At 40.9% G+C, this 26,460-nt stretch overlaps 1 protein-coding gene across 1 annotated transcript in view; it reads left to right on the plus strand.

Moving 5' to 3' along the window:
- LOC108261191 (ankyrin-3) overlaps window positions 1-26,460 on the plus strand; it is a 65,514-nt gene that overhangs the window by 21,001 nt on the left and 18,053 nt on the right. Inside the window, exons 2-6 of the mRNA XM_053682666.1 lie at window positions 729-953; window positions 7,574-7,728; window positions 12,502-12,713; window positions 18,588-18,795; window positions 22,912-23,008. Coding sequence (XP_053538641.1) covers window positions 729-953; window positions 7,574-7,728; window positions 12,502-12,713; window positions 18,588-18,795; window positions 22,912-23,008 — 897 coding nt within the window. The remainder of the gene's footprint in view (window positions 1-728; window positions 954-7,573; window positions 7,729-12,501; window positions 12,714-18,587; window positions 18,796-22,911; window positions 23,009-26,460) is intronic.

The raw sequence follows: 26,460 nt of genomic DNA on the forward strand, positions 1-26,460 counted from the left end.
ATTTTTTTTTTTACTGTTCTACAGAGACTGTTTGGCCATTTTAATGAGAGTTTTACAATAGAAACTTTTAGTTTTAGTTTTAAATACTCTCTCTCAAAAAAAAAAAAGTTTAAGTGCCAGTTGATAAATTTTATCATAGGGCAGGCAAAGATGGCCATATATGTCAGCAGGAGAAACAAAATTGAATCAAATTCAGGGGACAGTATTTTATTGGTTTTTCTGATTCTGTTAAAATCTAGGATATTAATCAATTTTAAGTTTTACCAAGAGATGAAAGACCATGTATCATTTGAAAATATATGGTGTCTGGAAGGGGCATTATTTGTGGTTGCAGAAGAAAAAGTGAGATTTCATCAATTTTTAGAAGACAGTGTACATACTGTTTGAAACTTGTTTGCTTTTTTATATTCTTTACTCCCTGTGGGTTGTAAAGGCAACTGGAAGGAGAATTATTTTAATTATATATATATATATATATATATATATATATATATATATATATATATATATATATATATATATATATATATATAAAACTTTTTTCTTTTAGGGTCATTTGCAATGACTCTGTGGGACCGAAATAGGTCGATGTAGCTTTTAAAAGCTTGTAAATAAAAGGCTTTTGAAATTCAATTCTCTCTCTCTCTCTCTCTCTCTCTCTCTCTCTCTCTCTCTCTCTCTGTCTCTCTCTCTGTCTCTCTCTCTAATCCCTTGTTCATTCTTGGCAGGTTCCTAGTCAGCTTCATGGTAGATGCGAGGGGTGGATCTATGAGAGGAAGTCGTTATAATGGCATGCGCATTATCATCCCACCCAGGAAGTGTCCAGCACCAATGCGAGTCACATGCCGCTTGTCAAAACACCAATGCCTTCCATATCCCCCCCCAATGGTGGAAGGTGAGGGGCTTGTTAGTAGGCTAGTAGAGGTGGGACCAACCGGAGCCCATTTTTTGGGGTAAGACAGATGGTCATCTTGGTTCAAATGAGGCATTATAAAAGTGCATGCTCTTGTTTGGCTAGATTATTAACTCTAAACATTGTGAATGCTAACTCAAGCATACTCATTTAAATTGGTCTAATCTAAGACCTGGGACTTATTTTAAATATAGTTTTCATGATTCCTAGTAAGTTTCATATTTACATTGGCTCTATAATAGGCTTAATAATGTTGTGACTTTCTAAGCATTTGTATGTAAAGTACTTTTGATATTTTGAACCCAAATGTAACAAAAAAATGTTATATAAAGAATTTTTCCCTCTAAATCTGATTAATCAATGTTCATAGTGAACTGAAAATATAGAACATACTGTATATAAACAATAGATTAGTCAAAGATTTCTTGTTCATTAATAGGTCCTATTTCTCATTATTTTCAGGCAGATTTGTAATATTCACATGTATCTACAAAACAGACATTTCATTGTTGTTATTAATTTTTTTTTTTTTTATCTAAAGGTTCTTTTTCCCATATATATTTTTTATGAATTTGAAAGTGACTTTTTCTGTCTCCCCAACTGTCTTTCAGTTTTCCTTAACCCCCTCTGTGTCCCTCACTAGCTATAAAAATTCCTAAAGCAGAACCCAAATGTTAGTTAATACTTATATTTTAGGCTTGTTAATAGCCTTCTGAACAAAGGTAGAAGTGTTTTAAGTGCCAATAATAAGCTATGAGCTAAATCAGCTTCTTGCAGTCATACCAGTTTCACTTGCAGTTAATTTGTTTATTTGTGCTGCAGCTCCTTATGATCAGTTCAAATTTATTTGTATAGCATTTTTCACAATGGACATTGTCACAAACATGCAAAGGTCAGGTGATCGGCAAACAGGCATACTCGGGGCAACGCAGGAATCAAGGTCGCGGTCACGGAATACAGGGTCGATATTCAAAACAAGAAACAAACTATAACGAGGAACTGGGAGCGGAGAAACCAACGTGGACTAAATGCACTAATCTAAACATGGAACATAACAAGGAAAATAAGTAAGACTATGACTGTGATTAACTATCGTATGGAATCTAAACTAATCTAATAATATGTAAGTAACTTATCTAATATTCCGCACCTTGTGCTGGGAGGCGCGTGGTATATATACAAACCTAATCATGGTAAATTGCTGACAGCTGACACCAACCTAGACACACGTGAAATAACAGCCAATGACATAACAATGACATAACAGAAACATTAGAAAAGTACGTGCCCAATGTACACAATGTCAAGATTGTCAACCTACGAAAAGCAGGTGCTCGTGCACCTTGCTCGTGCACGCACGCCCACATGCTCTCCAGCGCGCTGCTTACAGGGGAAACCATGACATAACACCCCCCCCCCCCCCCCCGCAAGGGTGCTCCTCCCAGAGCGCCGTGAAACATCTATCTTCATTGGTGGCCCCGGCCTCCTGGGCAAAATGTCCCCAGCTGAACCAGGAGACTGTGCAGCGTTCTTAGCGGAAACAGAAAGTGGAGCGATGTCCTCGGCGGAGCAGGAAAGTGAAGCGACGTCCTCGGCTGAACAGGAAAGCGGAGCGACGTCCTCGGTGGGGCAGGAAAGCGGAGCGACGTCCTCTGCGGGGCAGGAAAGCAGAGTGACGTCCTCTGCGGGGCAGGAAAGCAGAGTGACGTCCTTGGCAGGGCAGGAAAGCAGAGCGACGTACTTGGCGGGGCAGGAAAGCAGAGCGACGTCGTCGGTGGGGCAGGACAGTGGGATAACTTCCTCCGTAGGACAGGAGAGGGGAGCGATGTTCTGCGCGAGGACCGAAGGAAGCACAAAGATTTCTGCGAAGGCCATTGAGGGGAGTGAGGTTCTCCGTGAGGAGAATGCGTCCCCTTCGATGCGTCCCATCATAACGTCCTTCTCCAGTGAGTGATCTGTTAGTACAATGTGTCCAAAGTAGGCAAGTCATAGTTTGGTGATCCTTGCTTAGAGAGACATGTCCGGTTTGATTTGCTCCAATATAGATTTATTTTATGTCTGGCTGTCCACGGTATCGACAGGATTCGTCTCCAGCACCACACTTCGAAGGCGTCGATTCTCTTCTGATCTTGTTTCTTGACTGTCCAGCTCTCGCTGCCATATGTTACAATGGAGAAGATGCGACTGTGAACGAGTCATGTCTTTGTGGGCAAAGAAATGTCCTGCGATTTGAAAATTCTGTCCAATGATTTCATCGTTGATTTTCCAACAGCTATTCTTCGTAACTTCTTTCCTTAACCCAAGTTTTTTCCTGCCACACCATATCCCTCTTCACATTTAGTCCTACTTTATTAAATACTTTAACAAAACATTTATCACCTCCAACCAAGTCCAAATCCAAAAAGCTAGACATACCTTTTTAAATCTGGTGGAATAGCAAGTTTTGTAAAATGGTCTATCATATCTAGCACCAAAAATCCACTGCCATAGTTTTGCAGGTATGTTAACTCCTCTTCCATCAGTCTTTTTTTTCACAGTTCAAAAAATGTCTCAGCTTGATGTATTAACCACTGGCTAATACAGTGGCTGCTGCAGTTGCATTATTTAGGTCAGGCCCTGACACATCAGTCATATGTCTCAGTTTTACCATTCCAGAGCATCAATGCAAGGCCTGGTGCACATTTGATAAGGCCAAACAAGGCTCCTCAAGCAGCCAAAACAAAGATTCCGTCTTTCATATCCTGTTAAGGTTCAAGACCCCACATTTTGAAAATGCCACTATACAAGGCAGATATTTATTTTAGATGCAACTGTTTTTAATCCTTAAGAAACAAAGCACTGTCCAAAGTTCCTTTTGCAGGATGATCTGGGATACCTTCCTCCATGCCAAGTCCACGGGTCCTGTTAAGAATCTCTGGATGAACTCCAAGCAGAAAGTTGCCAATTTGCATGACAAGTGCATTAATCCTTGACCTCCTTCTTCTTCTGGAAGAAAGAGTACACTTTGGGGAACATAATGAAAACAATCCCCCAAAAAATAAATCTATAAAATCGCTTGCAGCCTGGAAAGAAGACCAGCAGGTGGATCCACACATGACAATTTATGCCACAATGTTGAGGCAATCAAATAACTAATTAAAACCCACCCTCTAAAAGACAATTTTGGATGAATCCACTTCCACATTCTTAATCTACCCACCAATTTTTCAATGATCCCTTTCCATTTTTTCTCTTGGGTAACAGCACAATAAATACTCGTAGGTATTTGAGTCCTCCTTTTTTCCAAGTCAACCCACCAAGTAATGATGGTATACCCCCCTCCCATTTCCCAACAGCCAGTGCATCACTCTTACCGCAGTTTATATTGGCAGATGAAATACTTCCAAAATGTTCAACAATTGCAACCAGGGAATTAATGTCATATTGTCCATTGACCATAATCATGATGACATTTGCAAAGGCTGATATATGATGTTGTAGGTTATTATGAGGAAATAATAGACCTTCTATTTTAAAGTGTAACTTTGGTTCAATTGCCAAGGAGTGTAACATTCTGGAGAGTGTACATCTTTGCCAAATTTCTCTGATAACTGCTACAAGAGGCACTCAAACCACCATTGATTTGTAGCACACTTTCTATGTCCTGATATAAATCTTTAATGGGTCACCTATTCCTAATTTCTGGTAGATCGCAATTTCTTGGCAGAAAGGTGATCATAGCTCTCCTGCAGCTCAGTCACAGTGAACCCTCAACTAGGCTCTTGTTGATGACAGCCAAGAGATCCTTACGCAGCATCTCCCAAAAAGTTGTATAAAACTTAATAGGGAGCCACCAATGGCAGCAGCTTTTCCACCTTCCATGTTCAACAATGTGTTATGAAGCTCTCATTCACACAAAGACTTCTCCAACTCTGCCATTGACATATTTTGGACTCTTGGTAAGCCTGTGTAAAAGCCAGCAGACATTGCTTCATCCTCCCTATATTCACTTCCATACAGTTTGTTATAAAGCCGTACAGTATGCTGTCTTATGTCAGCTCTTTCCCATTGTCAGAGTGCAGAGACAGAACATAGTGACTTCAGAGTGAAAGCACAGGGAGCTCTGGTCAGGTCACGTTTTCGCAATATTATGCAAATGGGTGCCCCATCGAAGTTCTTGTTTGGTTTAGGAAGAAAGAATGGTCAGCCAGCAGGTCTGCGAGAAGAGTTTTTTTTGGACTTAATTGCCTTAATACCATTCTGCTCTCTGGTAACCTCTATTGATGTTTGGAAGTCTACAATTTTAGCTTCAAGCTTTTTTCATTTTTTGAGGGATATTTCTAGCAACATTAAAAGTATATGACTGACACAAAAATTTGATATCAAGTTCGCATAGTCCCACCGGTGGTGCTAGTTTTCAAAACCTCAAACTTGACACTTTGCGAGTAATTTAGAGCTTGATGCGGTTAGTTAAATTCCAATAGTCAAGTACCCCTGTCATACAGTTGGGACTGTCATTCTTGGGCCTGATGCAAATTCTCCTGTGTTAGGTGATCTAAGGTGTTGGGTTTTGCTCTCAGGTTCAGGAAAGTAAAAATTTAATTTTTACTGTTAGACGGTCCCTCCTCAGTTTCTCTACTGACATCTAAGATGCCGTGGGGCTTGCACTCATACAATAGTTGAAATGGGGAAAACTGCATGGAAGCTTGCAGGAACTCTACTACTGCAAATAACACTTATCCCAATTTCAATCATTCTCGTGAAGGAACTTACAAATCATGTTTTTTAGCATTTGATATAACTGCTCCAACAGGCCATCTGTTTGTGGATGGTAAACACTGGGGCAAATCGATTTAATCCCTAATCATTTATAGAGCTTGCATAATGCCTATGACATAAATGTATTGCCCTGGTCAGTCTGGATCTCTTTTGGGATCCCGATTCAGGAGATAACACAGATGAGTGCCTCCGCAACACTGCATGCTGAGATGTTGCACAGAGGCACTGTGTCCAGATATCATGTTGCATAATCCACCAGGACTGACACAAAATGATATATTCACATGCACCTTTCTAATAGCCCAATGAGATCTATACCAATTATTTTGAAAGGGGCCTCAATTAAGGGTAATGGGCACAATGGTGCTATAGGGGTGGCCGACAGATTCACCAGCTGACATTTCTGACATGCCGAATGCCACCTGCTAACATCGCCATCAGCATGACTGCTCCAAGGGGAAATCCCCAAAGGGGAATCCCCACCAAGCATGGAGGGGTAGAGCCCTCCCCACCTTCACTGTCCCACAGACATGACAAGCTGATCTTTGCCAGTCTGTCCTAAGGATTAGTGGATGGGTGAAGCGTGGACTAACCAGACCCTCCGGTTTATTCTTTTGCTGCCAGAATTTAATAGTGACCAACACCAGCAGATACTCCAGTGATAGTCCATACACCAGTGAATATCCCCATGCACACCTCACCTTCACTAAATGTGCACTTCAAAAAGCCTCAAATAAGGCTTTGGTGGACTAAGGTCTGATTATACCCCAGGTCCACTAAGGCCTGATGTGTACTCCCTTGTATACTCACCAGTATGTAGTACATTCCTGCTCAATCGGAGGAGGCCCGAGGCGCATCAGGGATCCAGATTAGAGTTTCCACCTCAATGCAGGAACACTGATCATGGCAAGACAGAGGATGGGGAGATAATATTAAGTGGTAACAATGGTCCGTGGTTTCCTGGCCCCAGCACATTGGTTTTGGGGAGCTGGAACTAGGAGATAAGAGAGGAGGAGAGAGAGCACGAGAAAGACCAGGGATGCCTGGACCAGAAACTGCCACCATATGATCCTCCACCAGCTGCAAGGCTTTGTCCATGGATGTGGGCTGGTGGCACCGGACCCACTAAACTATTCCTGCTCCAGTACCACCAGCTCAATGATCTGTTCCACCAACATCTTCCACGAGTGACAGGAGTCCCTCAGCTGCTGCATGTAGGTGAAGGGGTAGCTGACCTCCAGAGATGCAGTGAAAGGAAGCATTGCAGGTGTTCTTCAGGTGTCTGGCCACCGCACTGCAGGACCACTCTCTTGATGCTAGAGGGGAGGAGTCGCGGAGCCCATTCCGCCTCCTGCCATTACTGTGCAACTGCCACATGATAACGTTCAGTCAAATAAGACCTGAGCGAGGAGATACGCATTCACATAACACCAAAAACATTTTCTAGTCTATCAAGGAGAATAATATGAATTGTGTCAAAAGCTGCACTAAGGTCAAGCAACACAAGCATGAAGACACATCACTGATCAGGGGCCAGTTGTAGGTCATTTACTACTTTAACCTTTTTTACTTTAACTTTAACTTTTTTACTACTATCTCCATGCTAAAATGAGGCCTAAAGTCTGATTGATAGATTTTATGAATGTTATTCCTGGGTAGGTATAAGAATAACTGCTGTCTTTTCTAGAATCTTGGAGTTAAAGGGGAGGTTTAATATTGGCCTATGGTTGTGCAACTGACAAAACTAATCCAAATTTTTTTTGGATAATAAATAACTAAAGCACCTACTGTATAGGCACCTGTAACTATAGCACTTATAGGCATTAAAAATGAGCATTGCATTACAGTATATAACGCTGATAACTCATTTGCAATGATTTTATGTCCTTCATTGATTTTCAGGGCAGTCATTTTGGAGATCCCACATTTTGGCTCAATGCGTGGAATGGAGCGTGAGCTGATTGTACTGCGCAGTGACAATGGTGATACATGGAAGGAGCATCAATATGAATGCTTTGGAGAAGATCTCATTGATCTGCTGAATGGCATGGATGAAGGTAAATGAAATTAAGATAAATAGTGAATACTGTTATTTATTATACAGAGTCTTTTGATAAAGCTTGGTCTTATAGTCTGTATTGTATGAAGCAAAAATAGGTAGCAGCCTCTAGTACTGCAGTCAAGCTAATATCTGTTTCTGATATATATTGTCTTGCATTGACTTAGTACTCTGCTATCCTAAAACCAATGGGTAATAGGTGCAGGCAAAGGTTAAACACATGTATTTATTTTATAAATGTCTGATGCCAAATTGTACTGAATTATCTGACTCTGAATTTATCTGTTTAATTAAATGTAATTAAACTCAGATTTATTTGTGTAGTGCTTTTAACTATGGACAGTGTCAAAAAGCAGCTTTGCATAAATATATAAATTTCAGATCTAAATTTTAAATTGATAAATTTATCCCTAATGAGCAAGCCATAGGCAGAGGTGGCAAGGAAAAACTCCCTGAGATGATATGAGGAAGAAACCTTGACCAGAACAAGACTCAAAAGGGAACCCATCCGCATCTGGGTGACACTGCATAGTGCAAGTATAAATAACTCCCTTCTATAACTATGTCCATATGAACTGTCCACCGATGTACAGTAGACCCAAGCGCAAAGTCTGTTTGTGCAATTGTTTGTGGCAATTGCAGTCTCAAAACTGCAAACTGTGCTGACTGCACCAAAAATGCCCGCATCAATTGAAGTCCAATGCCATCTTCACAGCTTCCAAGTGTGTCCTCAGGCTGTCCCTATGAGGCTATCCTCAGCAACAGCAAGTGGCCTCCAAGTGATGAGATCTCAAGAAGCAGTGCACTAGGACGGTTCAGGCCGGCCCAGAGAGCAGAACGGGTCAGGCTCACTACTACCCCAGGAGCAACATGTGTAGAGCTTGTGATTGTGACGATTAGACATTGGTATCATCTTGGTATCATCTTTGCAGTTGTTGGCATCATCTGGAATCTTCTTAGAGGCTGGTTCTCAGCTGGAGCTGGCACACTCACTGATTATCTCGGGATGGGCATCCCGAGGTAGGAACAGGAAACAAAAAGAGAAGGATTAGTGTAGCTGCTATTCATTGTATTTCAGGTAGAGATGACCATGTGCATTTGTTGTCATTGTCTCAGAGATGACTGGGTACAAGGTTATGATGTGTTATGTGAATGCTAGGCTAAAGAAATGTGTTTTTAATCTGGATTTAAACTGAGAGCGTGTGTCTGAACCCCAAACATGATCAGGAAGGCTATTCCAGAGTTTAGAAGCCAAGTGTGAAAAAGCTCTACCTCCTTTAGTAGACTTTGATAGTAGACTTCCTCGGTATTATCAAAAGTCCAGAGTTTTTAAGAACGTGAAGGATTGTAACGTGATAGAAGGTTAATAGAAAGGAGCTTGGCCGTTTAGGGCTTTGTAAACTAGTAGCAGTATTTTATAATCGATACGGACCTTAACAAGTATCCGGTGTAGGGATGATAAAATTGGGTTATATGTTCATATTTTCGTGATCTGGTAAGCACTCTAGCAGCTGCATTTTGGACTAACTATAGCTTATTGATTCAGGATGCAGGACAATCATCTAGCAGTGCATTACAATAATCTTATATTGAGGTCATGAATGCATGAACTAGTTTTTCTGCATCAGAAACAGAACATGTTATGTAGCTTGGCAATATTTCTAAGGTGGAAGAAGGCTGTTTTTGTTACATGGGAAAAATGATTTTCAAATGACAGGTTGCCGTCTAATAGAACACCCAGGTCTTTAACTGTAGAGGATGAAGTAACCGTACATCCTTTTAAATGCAGATTGTATTTTAAGAGCTTTTGTGTACAGATTTTTTTGTCCAATTAGAAATATCTGTTTTATCAGAATTTAGTAGATGAAAATTACAAGTCATAGAGTCTTTAATGTCTTTAGCACATTTTGTCAAGGTGTAAAATTTAGAAATTTCATCTGGTCTTGTAGAAATATATAGCTGAGTATCATCAGCATAACATTGGAAATGAATCCCGTGTTTTTCTAATAATATTTCCAATGGGCAGCATGTATAAAGAAAACAACAGGGGGCCTAACACTGATCCTTTTGGCACACCATACTTTACTGTTGTTAAGTTAGAAAGTTCATTATTTAAACAAAGAAAATGGTAGAGGTCAGGCAGGTAGGATCTAAAAGATTTTAATGCCTGTCCCTGAATACCAATGTAGTTTTGTAATCTACCTAAGAGTATGTCATATACTATGTCGATAGTGTCAAACACAGCACTAAAAGTAAGTCATTTGTCATTTTGACATAATATTGAGAAGAGGCTCTCCTACTACAGGAAGCAACTCTTTCATTAGATTAGTGGGTATAGAATCTAGTATACATGTGGGTGATTTTGATGTGTTGATAAGTTTTGTAAGCTCTTCCTGTCCAATAGCAGTAAAGGACTGCAATTTTTCTTCGGAAATTATATTGGAGGCTAAAACCTGTGGTGCTGCTGTTGGTTGTACATTTCTAACTATATTCCTGATGCTTTCAGTTTTCTCAGTGAAGAAATCCATGAAGTCATTGCTACTAAACTGTGTCTTATTATTTGTTAATCTAGATATTCTATTTTTTTTTCCAATAAAGTTTTATTGAGAAGAAAAACAAACTGACTGACACACAGCAACAATCATTCACAGTTTTTTTCTTTTTATACTAACAAAGGAAAACTAAATCAAAAAGTACAAACACCAAAGACAAACCCACTCTGAGAGGGCTGAGAGTACATGTTTCTTATTCACATAGATCAGAGCCCCTCCAAGCCTCCCCTATCATGTAGCAGCACCCCCCCCCCATATTGGAGGAAACCAGGTATAATGATTAACTATATTCTATATAAAGTCTATCTGTATATAACCTAATCTATAATCTGTTTTAGATAGATGGATAGATAGATTTTTTTTGTACTTTTTCAATTAATTTTCATAACTTTTATAATTTTTAAATAACTTTTATGACTTTTATAAAACAATATAAAGGACAGGTATGGAACATGAATTACCAAAGCTGTTTCTGAACACTATAACTACTTTGAACAAGAGAACTAGATTGTAATAATGTGTAATATTTTACATGTAAAACATGTTGCATTCCATTCGTCTTGCATTCTAAAAACATTCGCATACGAATTATGCAAATTGGGACGAAGGGCATGTCTCGTAACCATAAAATTGTTAAATCTCTGCTTCTCAGCCACTCACTGAACAGAGCAGACTCAGAGAGAGGTGTGAGTTCAGCGGGAAAGCAAGACCTCGTGCTTGCAGGACAGTACTGGCAAAAGTGTTTGGAAAGTCAGTAAGGTTTGTCCGAAAAGTCGCTAAATTTATCGCTAGGCACTTTTCTTTGCAAAAAAAAAAAAGTTGTAAAGGGATCTGAAAAGTCACAAGGTTGGCAACACTGGTCTGCACTGACAACTAGATAAAAGGCAGGCTAAGTTCCAACTCTCCCCAGGAAAAAGAAAATGCAGAGGGAGGGGGAACACAGGGTTTTTCATTTATGTACATTCTATTTGAAAAGCAATAAAATACACTGAGTAACCAAATGATGCATCTGGTCACTCTACCAGACATATGTGTCTGGCAATTTATTTAAAAAAAAATTAAAGGCTGACATAACGTTTTAGTATTGTTTCTTTAAATAAATAACATGCGAATCAGTGTTATTTTAAAATATTATTTTAAAACAAAATTATTTTATTTATTTTGTTGTTTTATTTAATTATTGTTTTAAATACAACATTTGATCTTGTTATAAAAAATGCATGTTTTGTTCAGGTCGAGTAAGCTTTTTTTAATTACATTTCTGAGAATCCTGACACCCCTTATTTTTACTGAACCTATACATCAGTAAATGAAAGTACTTTCTAATTCATAGAGCAACACATTTTAATATCATGAAAGTGTGTGTGTGTCTGGAAAAAGAGAAATAGAGAGAGAGAGAGAGAGAGAGAGAGAGAGAGAGAGAGAGAGAGAGAGAGAGAGAGAGAGAAGCTTGTACATCGCAGGACTATAAATTCTTGTCCAAAATTGCAATCTGATTCTAAGTGTGGCCTGCAATCACTAGAATGATCTGGGCCATATGCCCCCCATCGGCCCAAATGTTGTCTGCTGTAATGTTTGTACTGCCATCATTGCCACATATGGCCCACACTTGATTGACATAATGCATGTCAGTGCCGGCAGCACACCAGCAGTACCATCCTGAAGCCACAGTTGGCCCAAATATTGTCTGCTGTCACGTTTGCAGTGCCATCATTGCCATACATTGCCCAGACTTGGTTGACATGTTGCATGCCAGTAACGGCACCACACCAGCAGTGCCATCCTAAGGCCAAATATGGCCCAAGACAGGCTGCTATGTGGGTAGGCCACATACCCCCCCCATCCACAATTGGCCCAAATGAGTTATATCTTTTCATGTGACAACACTGAAGAAATGACACTTTGCTACAACGTAATGTAGTGAGTGTACAGCTTGTATAACAGTGTAAATTTGCTGTCCCCTCAAAATAACTCATCACACAGCCATTGATGTCTAAACCGCTGTCAACAAAAGTGAAAATGACCAAATTAAATTTACATGGTCTCTCTGACCAACATTCCTAATTATATTACTGTGACTAATCCAGTTTCAAATTACTGCCATATCTTGTAAATCCATACAAAGTGTTTAATAATGATTTATTACAGTCTACAGATTATTATAGCAGGTTCCAATGTGTAGGCTAATTTTATTTTGATTAATGTATGTCTTTTTCCAGAACTGGACAGCCCTGCTGAGCTGGAGAAGAAGCATATCTGCCGCATCATTACTAAAGACTTCCCACAATACTTTGCAGTTGTGTCTCGTATTAAACAGGAGAGCGAATACATGGGTTCCACGGGTGGAATATTAACCAGTAAATCTGTTCCAGTGGTGAGGGCTGTCTTTCCTCCTGGAGCACTCACCAAGAAGATACGTGTTGGCTTACAGGTACACAGGCAATACTGCGCATATGCATATAGCCTGTTACAGCAGTCCACCCTACACACTCTTTCACATTTTATTCACAGTTTTTGGTAGCCGTTCCACCTACTTGTATATGGAAGTAAATCTGAGAACCTGGAGGAAATCTGTGCTAATATGAGCATATACGTAGACCTAAGTGTAGATTTTTGGACTTGATCTTCTGCCATCCTAAAACCAGTAACAGAAATAGGCACGGACAAAGATTAATTGTGTTTATTAATTTTATGATGTGTTGACTATCATACCAGAATAAAGGTTCAGCCAGGTGCAGAGTGTAAAAGGATAAATCTTGAGTGTACAGCTTGTATAACAGTGTAAATTTGCTGTCCCCTCAAAATAACTCAACACACAGCCATTAATGTCTAAACCGCTGGCAACAAAAGGATCTTTACAGCAGATTAATTTTATTTGCAGACATTCTTCAGACAGAGATATAAAATGTGAGTCTGAGTTCTGTTTTGGCCTTGTCACACAACTCCCTTCTTGTCTGCCTAAGTGCATGAAAGTCCATGATAGCAAGTTTTCATAGGTGTTGTGACAGTGGGCACGCAGCCCATGCACAAAGCCAACATGCTCCTTGCGCAACTGCCGCTGTGGTGCTGAAAGGACAGTGCCACTTTAGGACAGCAAAGCAGCACATGGCTGCGAGGCAGAGCGACGAAAACACACGTGGCTGGCAAGGAGTAATTGCTGCTGCAGCTCTCTACCCTCTGGCAAAAATGCAGAGAGTATAAGAGGGAGCAGAGCCAGCCAGGTGAGCTATGCTTGGTCCCGCTATTGGTCCCGCTAACATTTTTTCTCTTTCTAACACAGATGAAGAAGCTAGCTCTGAGACTGCATGTCCTGCTGAAGAGCACTACACTCACCAGCACCCCTTTACCCTGACCACTTCCTTCTGTAAATAAATCAGCACCTTAATTTTCACGCATTCCTGAGTTTGTGTGTCCCAGCCTTGTGTGCGCAAAAGTGGTGGAGAAAGCAGGCATGAACACAGACCAAGCCCACCTCAACTCAGTCATGGATCCCATGTTACAGCATCTTCCGGCCCAGAGGTCCCCCTCATGTCCAGATGAACAACCTACTGTGTACAACCAAAAGATGGCTACAGCCCGACCAGCTCACCACTACCAAGGTCACTGAGAGGGTGGCAATGGACTGGTTTCTGCAAGCTCTGCCATCCAAAGAACAGAAAGCCATTGAGATACAAAACCCCAGCAACCCCAGAGAGATGCTTGAGGCCCTATAACATGCCATAGCCACCCTGGGACTCAGCAAGGAAGGGTGGCAAGAAACCCAGCCTGAACAGATGCAACACGGGGAGTGTAAGGAGACAAAAATACACCCCAGATATGGCTCACCCCAGGACAAGGCCATGCCCACCGAACCAGACCAGTTGCCCAACAAACCCTGGTTGACTGGGTGCACACTACATGCAGGTGACCCACACACAGCACACACCCTGCTCATCGAAGTGAACGGTCATCCTATCTCAGCTACCCTGGATTCCGGCAGCAAAATAACCCTGGCCAGACCCACAGCCGTACCACAAAGGGCCAAGAAGAAGGGAACCCTCTCAGTGGCCTGCATCCATTGGGACATTCAGGAAGTGCCTACAGTGGAGGTAAAAATCCAAAGTCAGTTCAAAGCTCCTCATTGGCCTCATGCCCAAGCTCCCCATCTCCCTGTTCCTAGGAAGAGATTCCCATCACCCAGGGTCCCCATCACCCACCTCACCCAAAGCTGTCAGGGTTTCCAGCTGTAGGAGGATGAACCACACCAACGATCTAACATGGCCCAGGAGGGCAGGGACACCACAGCAGAAGGTGAGATGCATACATCAACTAATCCACTATCCTCTGGCCTGGCATGGATTCAGAGGTCCTGGATTTTTGCCAGAGGTGCTCACAGTGCCAGAAGACACAGAAGCCCCCACCCATACCGCCGATTCTCTTTCCCATCAAGGAAAGAGAATTGGCATGGACCTCGTAGGGCAGGATTGGCACGTACGTCGTAGGGCAGATTCCTAAGTCCGCCTGGGGTCATGAATACATCCTGCTGAGCATCGACTTTGCTACCAAGGTGGTCCCAATTTGGAAAGCCATCTCCTGCAACATAGCAAAGGAATTCATGCTCCTGTTCAGCTGCATGGGGATCCCTAAGGACATCCCTAAGGCTTTGAAGGAATGGCTTTGAAAGAGAATGACCATATACATTTTTAGATCTGGGCCTGAACGAACCATCAAAAATTTATTACATTTTTGCTTCAATTAGAAGGGCTCTATTAAATACACCATACTGGACTAGGATCTGGGGGTACTGTACTTGCATTTAAGTTGCTATAGATGGGAATTCCCTCGTTATGCCATTGTATGGAAGGGAGTCCCAGTGATGGGGATTTGTCAGAGGTCTGGTCACTTTTGAGTGGCATCTTGGAAGACCAATAAGGATGGTGAATGCCTTGAAGTGCACACCAGTGGAGTCTCATGGACGAATTGCAGCGGAGCACCTGAGGAGTAGAGGTGCAGTTCTTGGCACTTTCATGACTGGAGTCGGGAAGCTTTGCAGGAACCGGCTCACAGAGATGTTGATTGCAGAGAAATTCTTGCTGTTGATGGATGGACAAGAACTCTTGCAGATGTTACTTGAAGAGAACTCCTGGAAGGTGGTGATTTGGGAGAACTCTCTGAAGGTGTTGGTTGAAGAGAACAAATTTTTTCTATGGTGTCTAAAGGTTTCGAATCTTCCTAGCTAATCAGAGTCAATATTTCCAAAACTGCTATCAATTTAGTGTGTATGGCTACTGTCACATGATGAGCTTGTCCCATTGACAGGATAGTTTGGACCACATTTGATGTGAACTGCATATTCAGCAACCCATTGTTGCTTGAACAGCTGAGACAGGTTGTTATCTCCATCAAATGTTTTCTCAGTGCTTGATGGTATAGAGTCAGTAAGTTATGTAGCCCTTGTGAATGTGAGTTCTGACCCATCCCAATTTGGCGATGTTCGACTGTGAAAGCCAACCATGGTTGACCGTCATCGTCTGCATTCTTCTTTCTCCTTGCATTAAATTATTGGTAAATTATTATACCAAGACAGCTAGCAGCAATGAGAACTGTTTACAGTCACATTCTTATAAAGCCAGCTAACATCAATATTTTTCACTGTCAAATCATCCTACCATTGCCTAAAAGAGTCTTCAGCAAAGTTACACTGAATTATTTTATGTAGTCTCAGTCTTGAAGCAGAAACCCACAGTAGGATTTTTGATGTTGTAGGAATTGAATTTTATTGAAAGATATAGCTGTAATTTTGCGTTATGGTAGGAAAATCTGACAATATAGGACAAATCAACAGAACACCGATGATCTTCCAGAAGGTTAGCAATAGCTGCCATGCTAACATCTTTATTATCATCTCCACATGCCTCCGTTTTCTGGTCTTTCCTGCGTTGTTTTGTTGATTTAGCTGCCATAATTCAAAGATGATCTGTATGCCTTAACAATATCATCCACTTGCTAGAGAGGTGGAAAGAAATCGTGGGGTTGTAAGGCGATTAAAGAATGAAAAGTTACAGGACCGAGATTTAACACACATCTACTGCATCACACCAAACTGGAAGTCCACAATTTACATTTATATGTTTCACGCCTGCCTATGAGTTTAGTGGCAGTGATTTTGTGTTATCTCTGGTGTCTCCGTGCCTTTTGGTCTGTGTCTCTTTAGCAATATACTTTGTCTCTCTGTTATTTGCAGTTTGTGCAAGATAATATCTTCTGCTAATGCAGGCAAACTATATATTGGCAGCAATGCAAAATAATGTCCTTTGTCACAAATGCAGAATAACAACCTACTCCATAACTCTGCAGGAATAGGTTGGATTTCTGTTTCAGCCTTTTCATGCAACTCCTCTCCCTTCCTGTCTGCCTAAGTGCATGAAAGTCTACCCAATATATCGCAAGTTCACATAGCTGTTTATGTAAAAACCTTTCTTAGCAATTTTTAAATTTCATCTTAGTCTCAGTCCTGTGTCAGATGTTTTTGATAGTTTTTATTGTATTTAGTCAACCTTATCCTGATTTCTTTTAAGTCAAGTTTAAGTTGATATGTGTAAATATAATAAAACATATAAATACCCCTGTAATATATAATAACATTACACAATATGTTTTCTTGAGTATTAAGACAGAAACATTCAGGAATTGTGTGGCACAGTTCTCATCCTTATCTTAGATATCATGACCCTTTGGAGCTCCTAGCTTTTTTTACTAGGTGGTCCAGAATAATTTAATATGGTTTTTTTGATCCTGCTCAACTGACTTTCTCCACTTCAAACTCTTCTCTCTCTTGCTTGCCTTTTTTTGACTATCAACAAAAATAAGAGTGACAGGCTGTGTCAGTGCAATAAACACATGAAAGTGGTACAGTAAATGCCCATAGTGGCTTGAGAATCTGTATAAATCACAGCTAAAACACTTTACAAACATTACATATCTCTCTGTGTAATGATCGACCAAGTTTCTCTTTTTAATAAACATGTAGGCTAACGTAATTGTGAATATAATACTTAGCAAGCTATGATAATGAAAAAAAAAAATTAAGATGAATAAGGGTGTCCAAAATAAATAAACCTGGGGAGCCCTACCTCAGAGATGAACCTGACATGCTGTTCACCACCTATTATGAACAAGCAAACTTGGGGACCTCCTTTTCAAAGCTCCCGCCTAAGACCCATTATGTGGTCTTTACCAAGCTCCAGATGGAGGTGAACGGTTCCAGAGCTCCAGTTCGAGACCTTCGAGGTGGTCTCATCTGCTGAGCTCCAGCCAGAGGTCAACGTGGCGACCTCATCCCCAGAGCTCCAGCATGAGACCCATGAGGCGGTCTCATCCCCTGAGCTCCAGTTGGATTTCAACATGGCGACCCCTGCTCCTGAGCTACAGCCGTGTTTGACGTCATGACCAACCAAGTTATGCTCATGCCAGAGTCTGTTGATGTAACCAACCAAATTTTCCTTATGTCTGAAACCGACTTCACGACCAACCAAGTTCTGATGACGCCCGAGTCTGCTGACACGGACAACCAAGTTCTGCTCACGTCCGAGTCTACTGACATGGACAACCAAGTTCTGCTCACGCCCGAGACTGAAGACACGATCAACCAAGTGCTCCTCATGCCTGAGACTGACAACACGATCAACCGAGTTTTCTCATGCCTGAGGCTGATGACACAGCCAATTGTTTTTAGCTGTCCCATGTTTAACCCATGATTATGTTCTTTATATAAACCCCTCGTATCTCTGTGCACATTGTGTACTACTGAGTGTATTCTCATTACACAAACGATGCAAGAAAATAGCATGAACATGCTCCAAATAAGGGTGACAATGGCTAAAGATTGACAAGGAGTGCTATACAATGTGTGACTTAAATACTTGTGCTAATTAGACAGCAATGTGATACAGGTGGTCAGGTGACATGGTGTGTGCAGTGAGCAAGTGACATGAAAAGGCTTGTGGATGATGTAGTCTGGTGCCATATTGGCACTACTGTGATAATACTGACATAATATAGAGTGTCATATACTGTGTCACGAAAATGAAATCTGTTCTGAATTTTTTTTAAAAACAATTTTACGAAAAAAAAATGTTAAGGGTCTTAACATAATCATAACATAACAGTTAGTCAATCTCTTCTTCTAATGTATTACAGGTTATATACCTATACAATAATATTGGTATATGGTTGCCCTGAATTAAACAGGAACATACACACACAAAAGAACACTTATATTCTATATGATTAGCAAACCTACTCATCTTTCTTCTTTGCTCCACAGGCTCAGCCAGTGCCAGAGGAAATTGTGGACAGTGTGATTGATAACCAAGCCTCATTCAGCCCCATTGTAACCATAGAACCCAGGAGGAGGAAGTTTCATAAGCCCATCACCATAACAATTCCCGTCCCACCCAGAGCTAAGGAGGTTACAGCTAAAGGACGTAAAGGAGATCTTGTTCCTTGCTTAAGACTGCTCTGCAGCATCACAGGTACTTAGAGAGAGAAGAGGCAGTTGGCATTGAGTGTCAATTAAATGAGTATATTTAAAATGCATTAAAAAGTGCCATGAAGTAGACTGAGACTATATATATATATATATATATATATATATATATATATATATATATATATATATATATATATATATATATATATATAAAGTAATCGATTTCTTCTGTTTTTCTGTATATCTCACTAAAAGCTAAGATAAAACAAAGGTAACCTTAGTAAACACAAAAGACAGTTTTTAAATGATAATGTTACTTATTGGAGCAAGAAAGTTACCCAATACCAATTGAGCCTGTGTGAAAATGTATTTGCCCCAATAGTTACTAATTCTCCAAATCTGAAACGGCATTCATAATGGGGTTCAGCTGGACTAGGCACAACCAGATCTGATTACTGCAAACCCTGTTTAATCAAATCAACACTTAAATAGAACTTTTTCAATAGCATGAAGTTGGATAAAAGGTTTTACCCAATAACGCACTATGCCAAAATTGTAAGAAATTCCAGAAATTTTGAGGAAGAGTTGATTGAAATACCTCAGTCTTGGAAGGGTTACAAAGCTATTTCAAAGGCTCTGGGATTCCAAAGGACCACAGTAAAATCCATTCTCTCCAAATGGAAAAACTCAGCACAGTAGTGAACCTTCCCTGAAGTGGCCAACCTTCCAAAATTCCTCCATGAGCAAAGGAACCACAGGACTCTCTTGCATCAGTAAAGGTCACTGTTAATGACTTCACTATTAGAAAGACACTGGGCAAAAAATGGCAAGAGTGGCGAGGTGAAAACCACTGCTAACCCAGAATAACATTAAGGCTTGTCTGAAATTTGCCAAAACACGCCTTGATGATGCTCAGATCTTTTGGGAGAATGTTGTGTGGATTGATGAGTCAAAGGTGGAACTGTTTGGAAGACAGGGGTGCCGTTAAACTAAACACAGAATTTCACAAGAATAACATCATACCTACGGTCAAGCATAGTGGTGGAATTGTGATGCTATGGGGCTGCTTTGCTGCTTCGAGGCCTGGGCAACTTACAATAATTAAGGGAAAAATGAATTCTGCTCCCCACCAGAAAATCCTAAAGGAGAATGTCCTATCTTGGGTCCGTAAATTGAAACTCAAGCGCAACTGGATTATACAGCAAAACAATGATCCAAAGGATATGAGTTTTTCTACTCCTAGAAAGTTTTGAAAGACTGATTGAAAGTCTTTCAATTTCACTGAAGTTAAAACTGTATTATGTGTTTACTCAGTTTGCCTTTGTTTTATGATGAATTGAAGATCTAAAACTATTTACTATGAGATAAGCACAAAAAGAGAAGAAATAAGCACTGCACATAGACTCTGTATAAAACATTTGAAAAAGAAAGGGTTTGAGTTGATGGGATTGACTGATTACTACAATAGCTATTAGTGTATGAAATATGCTCCAACTTCACAAAATAGCTATAGTTCAATGTGTACAGATTCAAAACTGTTCTACATTTTGCAGTATTATAGCATGGGACTGAAATGGCCTTAGATTATATTTTGGAGGGTAGAGGGGGCCAGTAAAAGTGGTAATTGCATAAGTATTCACACGTACTGATTTGAAGCTACTGACTTGGTTCTGGGACAGGACAGGGCAATCCTAGAGCAAAACTTTTTTCCAGTCTGCAAGAGACTTGTTTGGGGCAGAAGTTTACCTTCCAACAAGACAATGATTTTAAACATACTGCAACACCTACAGTGGAGTGGTTGAAAACTGCAAATACTTGACACCATGAATATTGTACAATGGCCCAGTCAAACCCTAGACCTCAGTTTGATTTAGAATTTTAGAAGAAGGCTTGAAAATTGATGTTCAGGAACAGTCTAAGCCCGGTCTGAAAGAGCATGAGCAAAATGGGCAAAAATATTAGAATCCAGGTGTGCAAAGCTGATTGAGACATAACCCTGATTGAGGCTTGCAGCTTTACATGCTGCCAAAGGTGGGTCTAACAGATACTGACCCAGGGGGGTGAATACATATGGAAGCAACCTTTTTGTTTAAGTACATTTTGTATCACAATAAATATATTTTGCACCTTTACGTGTTAAAAATGACAATTAAGTCTGTAACTTTACAAAATGTGCCAAATATATTTTGTGAATGTGAATACATTTTGCAAGGCACAGTAAAAATGCAGCCCAGTGTAGGATGAAAAGTGTGGTCTCCAGTCTGGTCCATGTTGTTATTCAGGTTGTCAGTTGTCATAGGGTTTTTGGAGTACCCCATACATGATTGACAAATTTTGGAGGTGGTATGAGAACACACACACACACACACACACACACCCACACACACACACACACACACACATATATACAGTATCTCACAAGAGTGAGTACACCCCTCACATTTTTGTAAATATTTGATTATCTTTTCATGTGACAACACTGAAGAAATGACACTTTGCTACAATGTAAATTAGTGAGTGTACACCTTGTGTAACAGTGTAAATTTGCTGTCCCCTCAAAATAACTCAACACACAGCCATTAATGTCTAAACTGCTGGCAACAAAAGTGAGTACACCCCTAAGTAAAAATGTCCAAATTGGGCCCAATTAGCCATTTTCCCTCCCTGGTGTCATGTGACTTGTTAGAGTTACAAGGTCTCAGGTGTGAATGGGGAGCAGGTGTGTTAAATTTGGTATCATCGCTCTCACACTCCCTCATACTGGTCACTGGAAGTTCAACATGGCACCTCATGGCAAAGAACTCTCTGAGGATCTGAAAAAAAGAATTGTTGCTCTACATAAATATGGCCTAGGCTATAAGAAGATTGCCAAGACCCTGACACTGAGCTGCAGCACGGTGGCCAAGACCATACAGCAGTTTAACAGGACAGGTTCCACTCAGAACAGGCCATGCCATGGTCGACCAAAGATGTTGAGTGCACGTGCTCAGCGTCAAATCCAGAGGTTGTCTTTGGGGAAACAGACGTATGAGTGCTGCAAGTATGGCTGCAGAGGTAGAAGGGGTGGGGGGTCAGCCTGTCAGTGCTCAGACCATACGCCGCACACTGCATCAAATTGGTCTGCATGGCTGTCATCCCAGAAGGAAGCCTCTTCTAAAGATGATGCACAAGGAAACCCACAAACAGTTTGCTGAAGACAAGCAGACTAAGGACATGGATTACTGGAACCATGTCCTATGGTCTGATGAGACCAAGATAAACTTATTTGGTTCAGAAGGTGACAAGTGTGTGTGGTGGCAACCAGGTGAGGAGTACAAAGACAAGTGTGTCTTGCCTACAGTCAAGCATGGTGGTGGGAGTGTCATGGTCTGAGGCTGCATGAGTGCTGCCGGCACTGGGGAGCTACAGTTCATTGAGGGAACCATGAATGCAAACATGTACTGTGACATACTGAAGCAGAGCATGATCCCAGCATGTGTTCCAGCATGATAACGACCCCAAACACACCTCCAAGACGACCCCTGCCTTGCTAAAGAAGCTGAGGGTGAAGGTTATGGACTGGCCGAGCATGTCTCCAGACCTAAACCCTATTGAGTATCTGTGGGGCGTCCTCAAACGGAAGGTGGTGGAGCACAAGGTCTCTAACATCCACCAACTCCGTGATGTCGTCATGGAGGAGTGGAAGAGGAATCCAGTGGCAACCTGTGAAGCTCTGGTGAACTCCATGCCCAAGAGGGTTAAGGCAGTGCTGGAAAATAATAGTGGCCATACAAAATATTGACACTTTGGGCCCAATTTGGACATTTTCACTTAGGGGTGTACTCACTTTTGTTGCCAGCGGTTTAGACATTAATGACTGTGTGTTGAGTTATTTTGAGGGGACAGCAAATTTACACTGTTATACAAGCTGTACACAAACTACTTTACATTGTAGCAAAGTGTCATTTCTTCAGTGTTGTCACATGAAAAGATATAATCAAATATGTACAAAAATGTGAGGGGTGTACTCACTTTTGTGAGATACTGTAACTATAAACAACCAAATAAGCCATCTTTTGTCACTGGTTGTGAAAAAGAATTACAGTACACTGACTGCCATTGTTTGAATTGTATCAATTGTATGTTTTTGTTTATAAAAATACTTTGTATCTGCATGTAGGTGGCACTTCTCCAGCTCAGTGGGATGATATCACTGGCACTACTCCACTCTCCTTTGTCACTGACTGTGTCTCATTTACCACAAATGTTTCAGCCAGGTAATACACAGAAAAACTTCCACAAGTCAATTCTACAATTATTGGTGCTCTTGTTTTAATACTAGTATTTTCTCTCTTGTGCTATTTTTTTGTAGACTCTAAAGATTATTTTATATTTGTTTTATTATACTGAAATTCTGTACATGAGGATTCAGACCTCAGACTACGGACTTAGCTGCTACTCAGACAGTTGTGCGGAATTTGTGCACATGTGCCAAAGTAAAATAGAGGTGTGTCTCATTTATGCTTGATTCCGAACTTGGACCTAAGCCAGGGATGTCACAAGAGATATAACCCCTCTTTTAGTGGGGTCTGGGTATACTCCCCCTAAAAAAATTTAAAGCCACCAAAACATCTTTCTAATCATGTATATTTTAGAGTAACAGTGGGTGTTAAATCTATAGAAATATGGTTATTTTTGGCAAAGGTATATCTGTCTAATAATTTGTGTTAGAGACTAATATGACTTACTTAAATTATATCAAAATAAAGAAATTTAAATCCACTTTGTCCCCATCCATTCAACACCAACAAAAGGCAAAAATGGCTGTACTATGTAGCCAAAATACTTTTTGGATTTTATTTAGTGAGTGAGTTAGATGGCAATCAACACTACATTACTGCACAATGTCTTTGTTAATTACATTAACTATGTTTACATGGGCAGTTATAATCGAGCTACTGTGTAGTTGAGCTACAGTCTTATTTGTCTGTCCAAATATACATGACACAATGCATAAACAATTTGATTGATATGGTTTGGGCAAATCCACCAATTGATCTGGGAGTGATGTGGGAGTACTGCCCTTTAAGACCAGGATGGGCGCATGACTGCGTCATACTGCCTGTGTGTGAGTCTGCAGCAAGTGTGTGAGTGAGCAGCTAAACTGTAATCATGATAATGGTCAGCATAATTAATAAAACCAATGTAAAATATTTGGATCACTCCCGCAGGTCCTAGTGCCCACCCAACGAACATGTTTAAGATGCAATGGAATTGAACTGTTGATGAAGAAAATGAAATCAAAAAGAAAATATATTAGCTGATATATTGATTTGCTTAGGGGGGCTAATGAATATTTTGTGGGGGCTAAAGCAGTTTTAGATAGGTACTAAAAGTTACTTTATACTATATATGTTAATTTTAGTATAATTTCTCAGTATTTTTCCATGCCTGATTGTCAGTAGCTGATCTTATAATGTTCTCAACTATATCAAGCGAAACAAGATATCATTCCTCCTTTTAAGCTGGTAATAGAGGAGCTAACTTTGCTTATGTCCTACAGGAATTGTTTAACCATGTTAAATTCTATAAGATCTTATCCCTCTGTTTGGGATGGTTGACTAACGGTGTCTAAAGTGTTGTTGAACATGAAATGTGTTCCTTATACCTTGTAACTGTTGTTATTGGAGCATTATCTTCTGGAAAACTGCTGGTAATTCATCATGTAACTGCTGTACTTGTTTTGTGTGTAATTATGCTTCGTGAGTTTTATATATTTCTGTAAGCTGCTTTGGGACAATTTCCATTGTTAAAATTGCTTCAGTTGAATTGAAGTTCTTTTTGCATACCTAAGAATTGTTGTACTTGCTCAAGAATGTGTACAGGGTATGTTTCACTTCTATGTTGCTGAACATGCTTCCTTTAGGCTACTAAAGGGTCCAAGAGCCTGGACCTTATTTGGGACAGGTAACAGTGATAAGGAACATTGAGAAGAAAGAACAAAAATAAGGTGCTTAAGTAAAATATGTACACACACAAATCACCACTAACATTAAAACCACTGACAGGTGAAGTGAATACCATTGATTATCTCATTACAATGGCACCTGGTGTCCACCTGGGGTGGGCAATATTAGGCAGCAATTGAACAGTGAGTTCTCAAAGTTGATGTGTTGGAAGCAGGAATAATGGACATGCATAAGGATCTCAGTAACATTGCAAGATATCATTCCTCCTCGCCCCCTGCCGAGGCAGAAGGCCGACTCAGGTCTTGGGGATCTCGTATGGATCTGGAAGAGGAGCCGGAGATGAGTGCTGCTCTACCACTTGCACTGTCTTCTGGGTCCAGCTGTTCACCGGATTTTGGAGCTCGCACCGCGACTCCTCTGGCTGCTATGGAAAGCCAAAAATTTTTTTAAAAAGATAAAATTTCCTCTCTGACTCCAAGGAGCCAGAGGGTGTGCCAAGAACGGAGAGTCCCTCTCAAGCAAATAAAAAGTTGCTTGAAGTGATTACTGAGGCTGGATGAGTATAAATTATAAATCTAAAGAAAATTTAAAAATCTCCCTCACATTGCAGAAAACTCACCTTTTTTCCAGAAGTGCATAATGAAATATCACGCTTCTGGGGAAAACCATATATAAGCTGCATTAATAAACCCACAATGTCAGATTATTTGGCCATTGTGTAGAATGAATGGCACGGCTATTTAGCTATGCTGAAGGTGGAGGAGGTGCTTGCGAGCTACCTCTCTCCATCAATGGCAGGTAAATTGGGGGGGCCAGCTTTGCCATCCAAGCCATGTAAAGCCACCTCGGCGTTGGTGGTCAAGGCCTATGTGGTAGTGGGTCTTGCTTGTGGATCACTGCATACAATGGCAGTGTTGCAGGCCTACGAAGCAGACCTGCTGAGTGAGCTCGACATATGGCCTCATTCAGCCAGTTCTTTCCCCCTTGTATTGAGTTCACCCGGGCATCCACGAGTGCAGCCCCCAGCATTAGTGCAAGGGAGGCACAGAAGGTGAGTGTGATCTGAGAATGATCATAAAGGCTGAGCAGACAAAGAAGGAGCAGTCCTAAGGGGCTGCAGAGGGACGTATCAGGAGACATGAGTTTGTTAGGGCAGTTTGCCCTCAGTACAGTGTCTCCCCTAGCCTAGGCTGTCCCAAATTTTGAGTGTGCTCTGATCAGTGAACTGTCACAGGGCAACGAAAACCTGATGCTATCCCTCCAATAGAATGTGGAAAAGTTAACATCACTAAAAGACCTTTGGAAACTACTGCCAAATGTGTCTCCATGGGTTCTGTCTACCATAGAAGAGGGTTACCAGGTCCAGCTCAGAGTTTGATCAAAAGCTTGATCAAAAGCTTGATCAAACACCCCCCCCGGCTCACCACAGAGCAGAGCCCAACATTACAGGAAATAAGATCCCATTTTGGACAAAGGGGCCATGGAACATGTACCCCATTCCATGAGGGAGGGAAGATTTTACAGTCGCTTTTTTCTGATATGCAAAAAAGATGTGGCCAATTTTAGATCTGCATCATCTGAAGGTTGTAGAGACCATGTTGAACGCTAGAGCACCATCCACGAGGAAATTGTATGTGCTCAAGTGGCGACTTTTTGTCTCATGGTCTGAGGAAAGTCAGCTAGACGCAGTGAACTGTGTAATAGCTACAGTCCTGGAGTTCTTAAGAGGATGTTTCTCAGCAAGGTTGGCTCCTTCTACA

The sequence above is a fragment of the Ictalurus punctatus genome, chromosome 9 (genome assembly GCF_001660625.3).
Source record: "Ictalurus punctatus breed USDA103 chromosome 9, Coco_2.0, whole genome shotgun sequence".
NCBI lineage: Eukaryota > Metazoa > Chordata > Actinopteri > Siluriformes > Ictaluridae > Ictalurus > Ictalurus punctatus.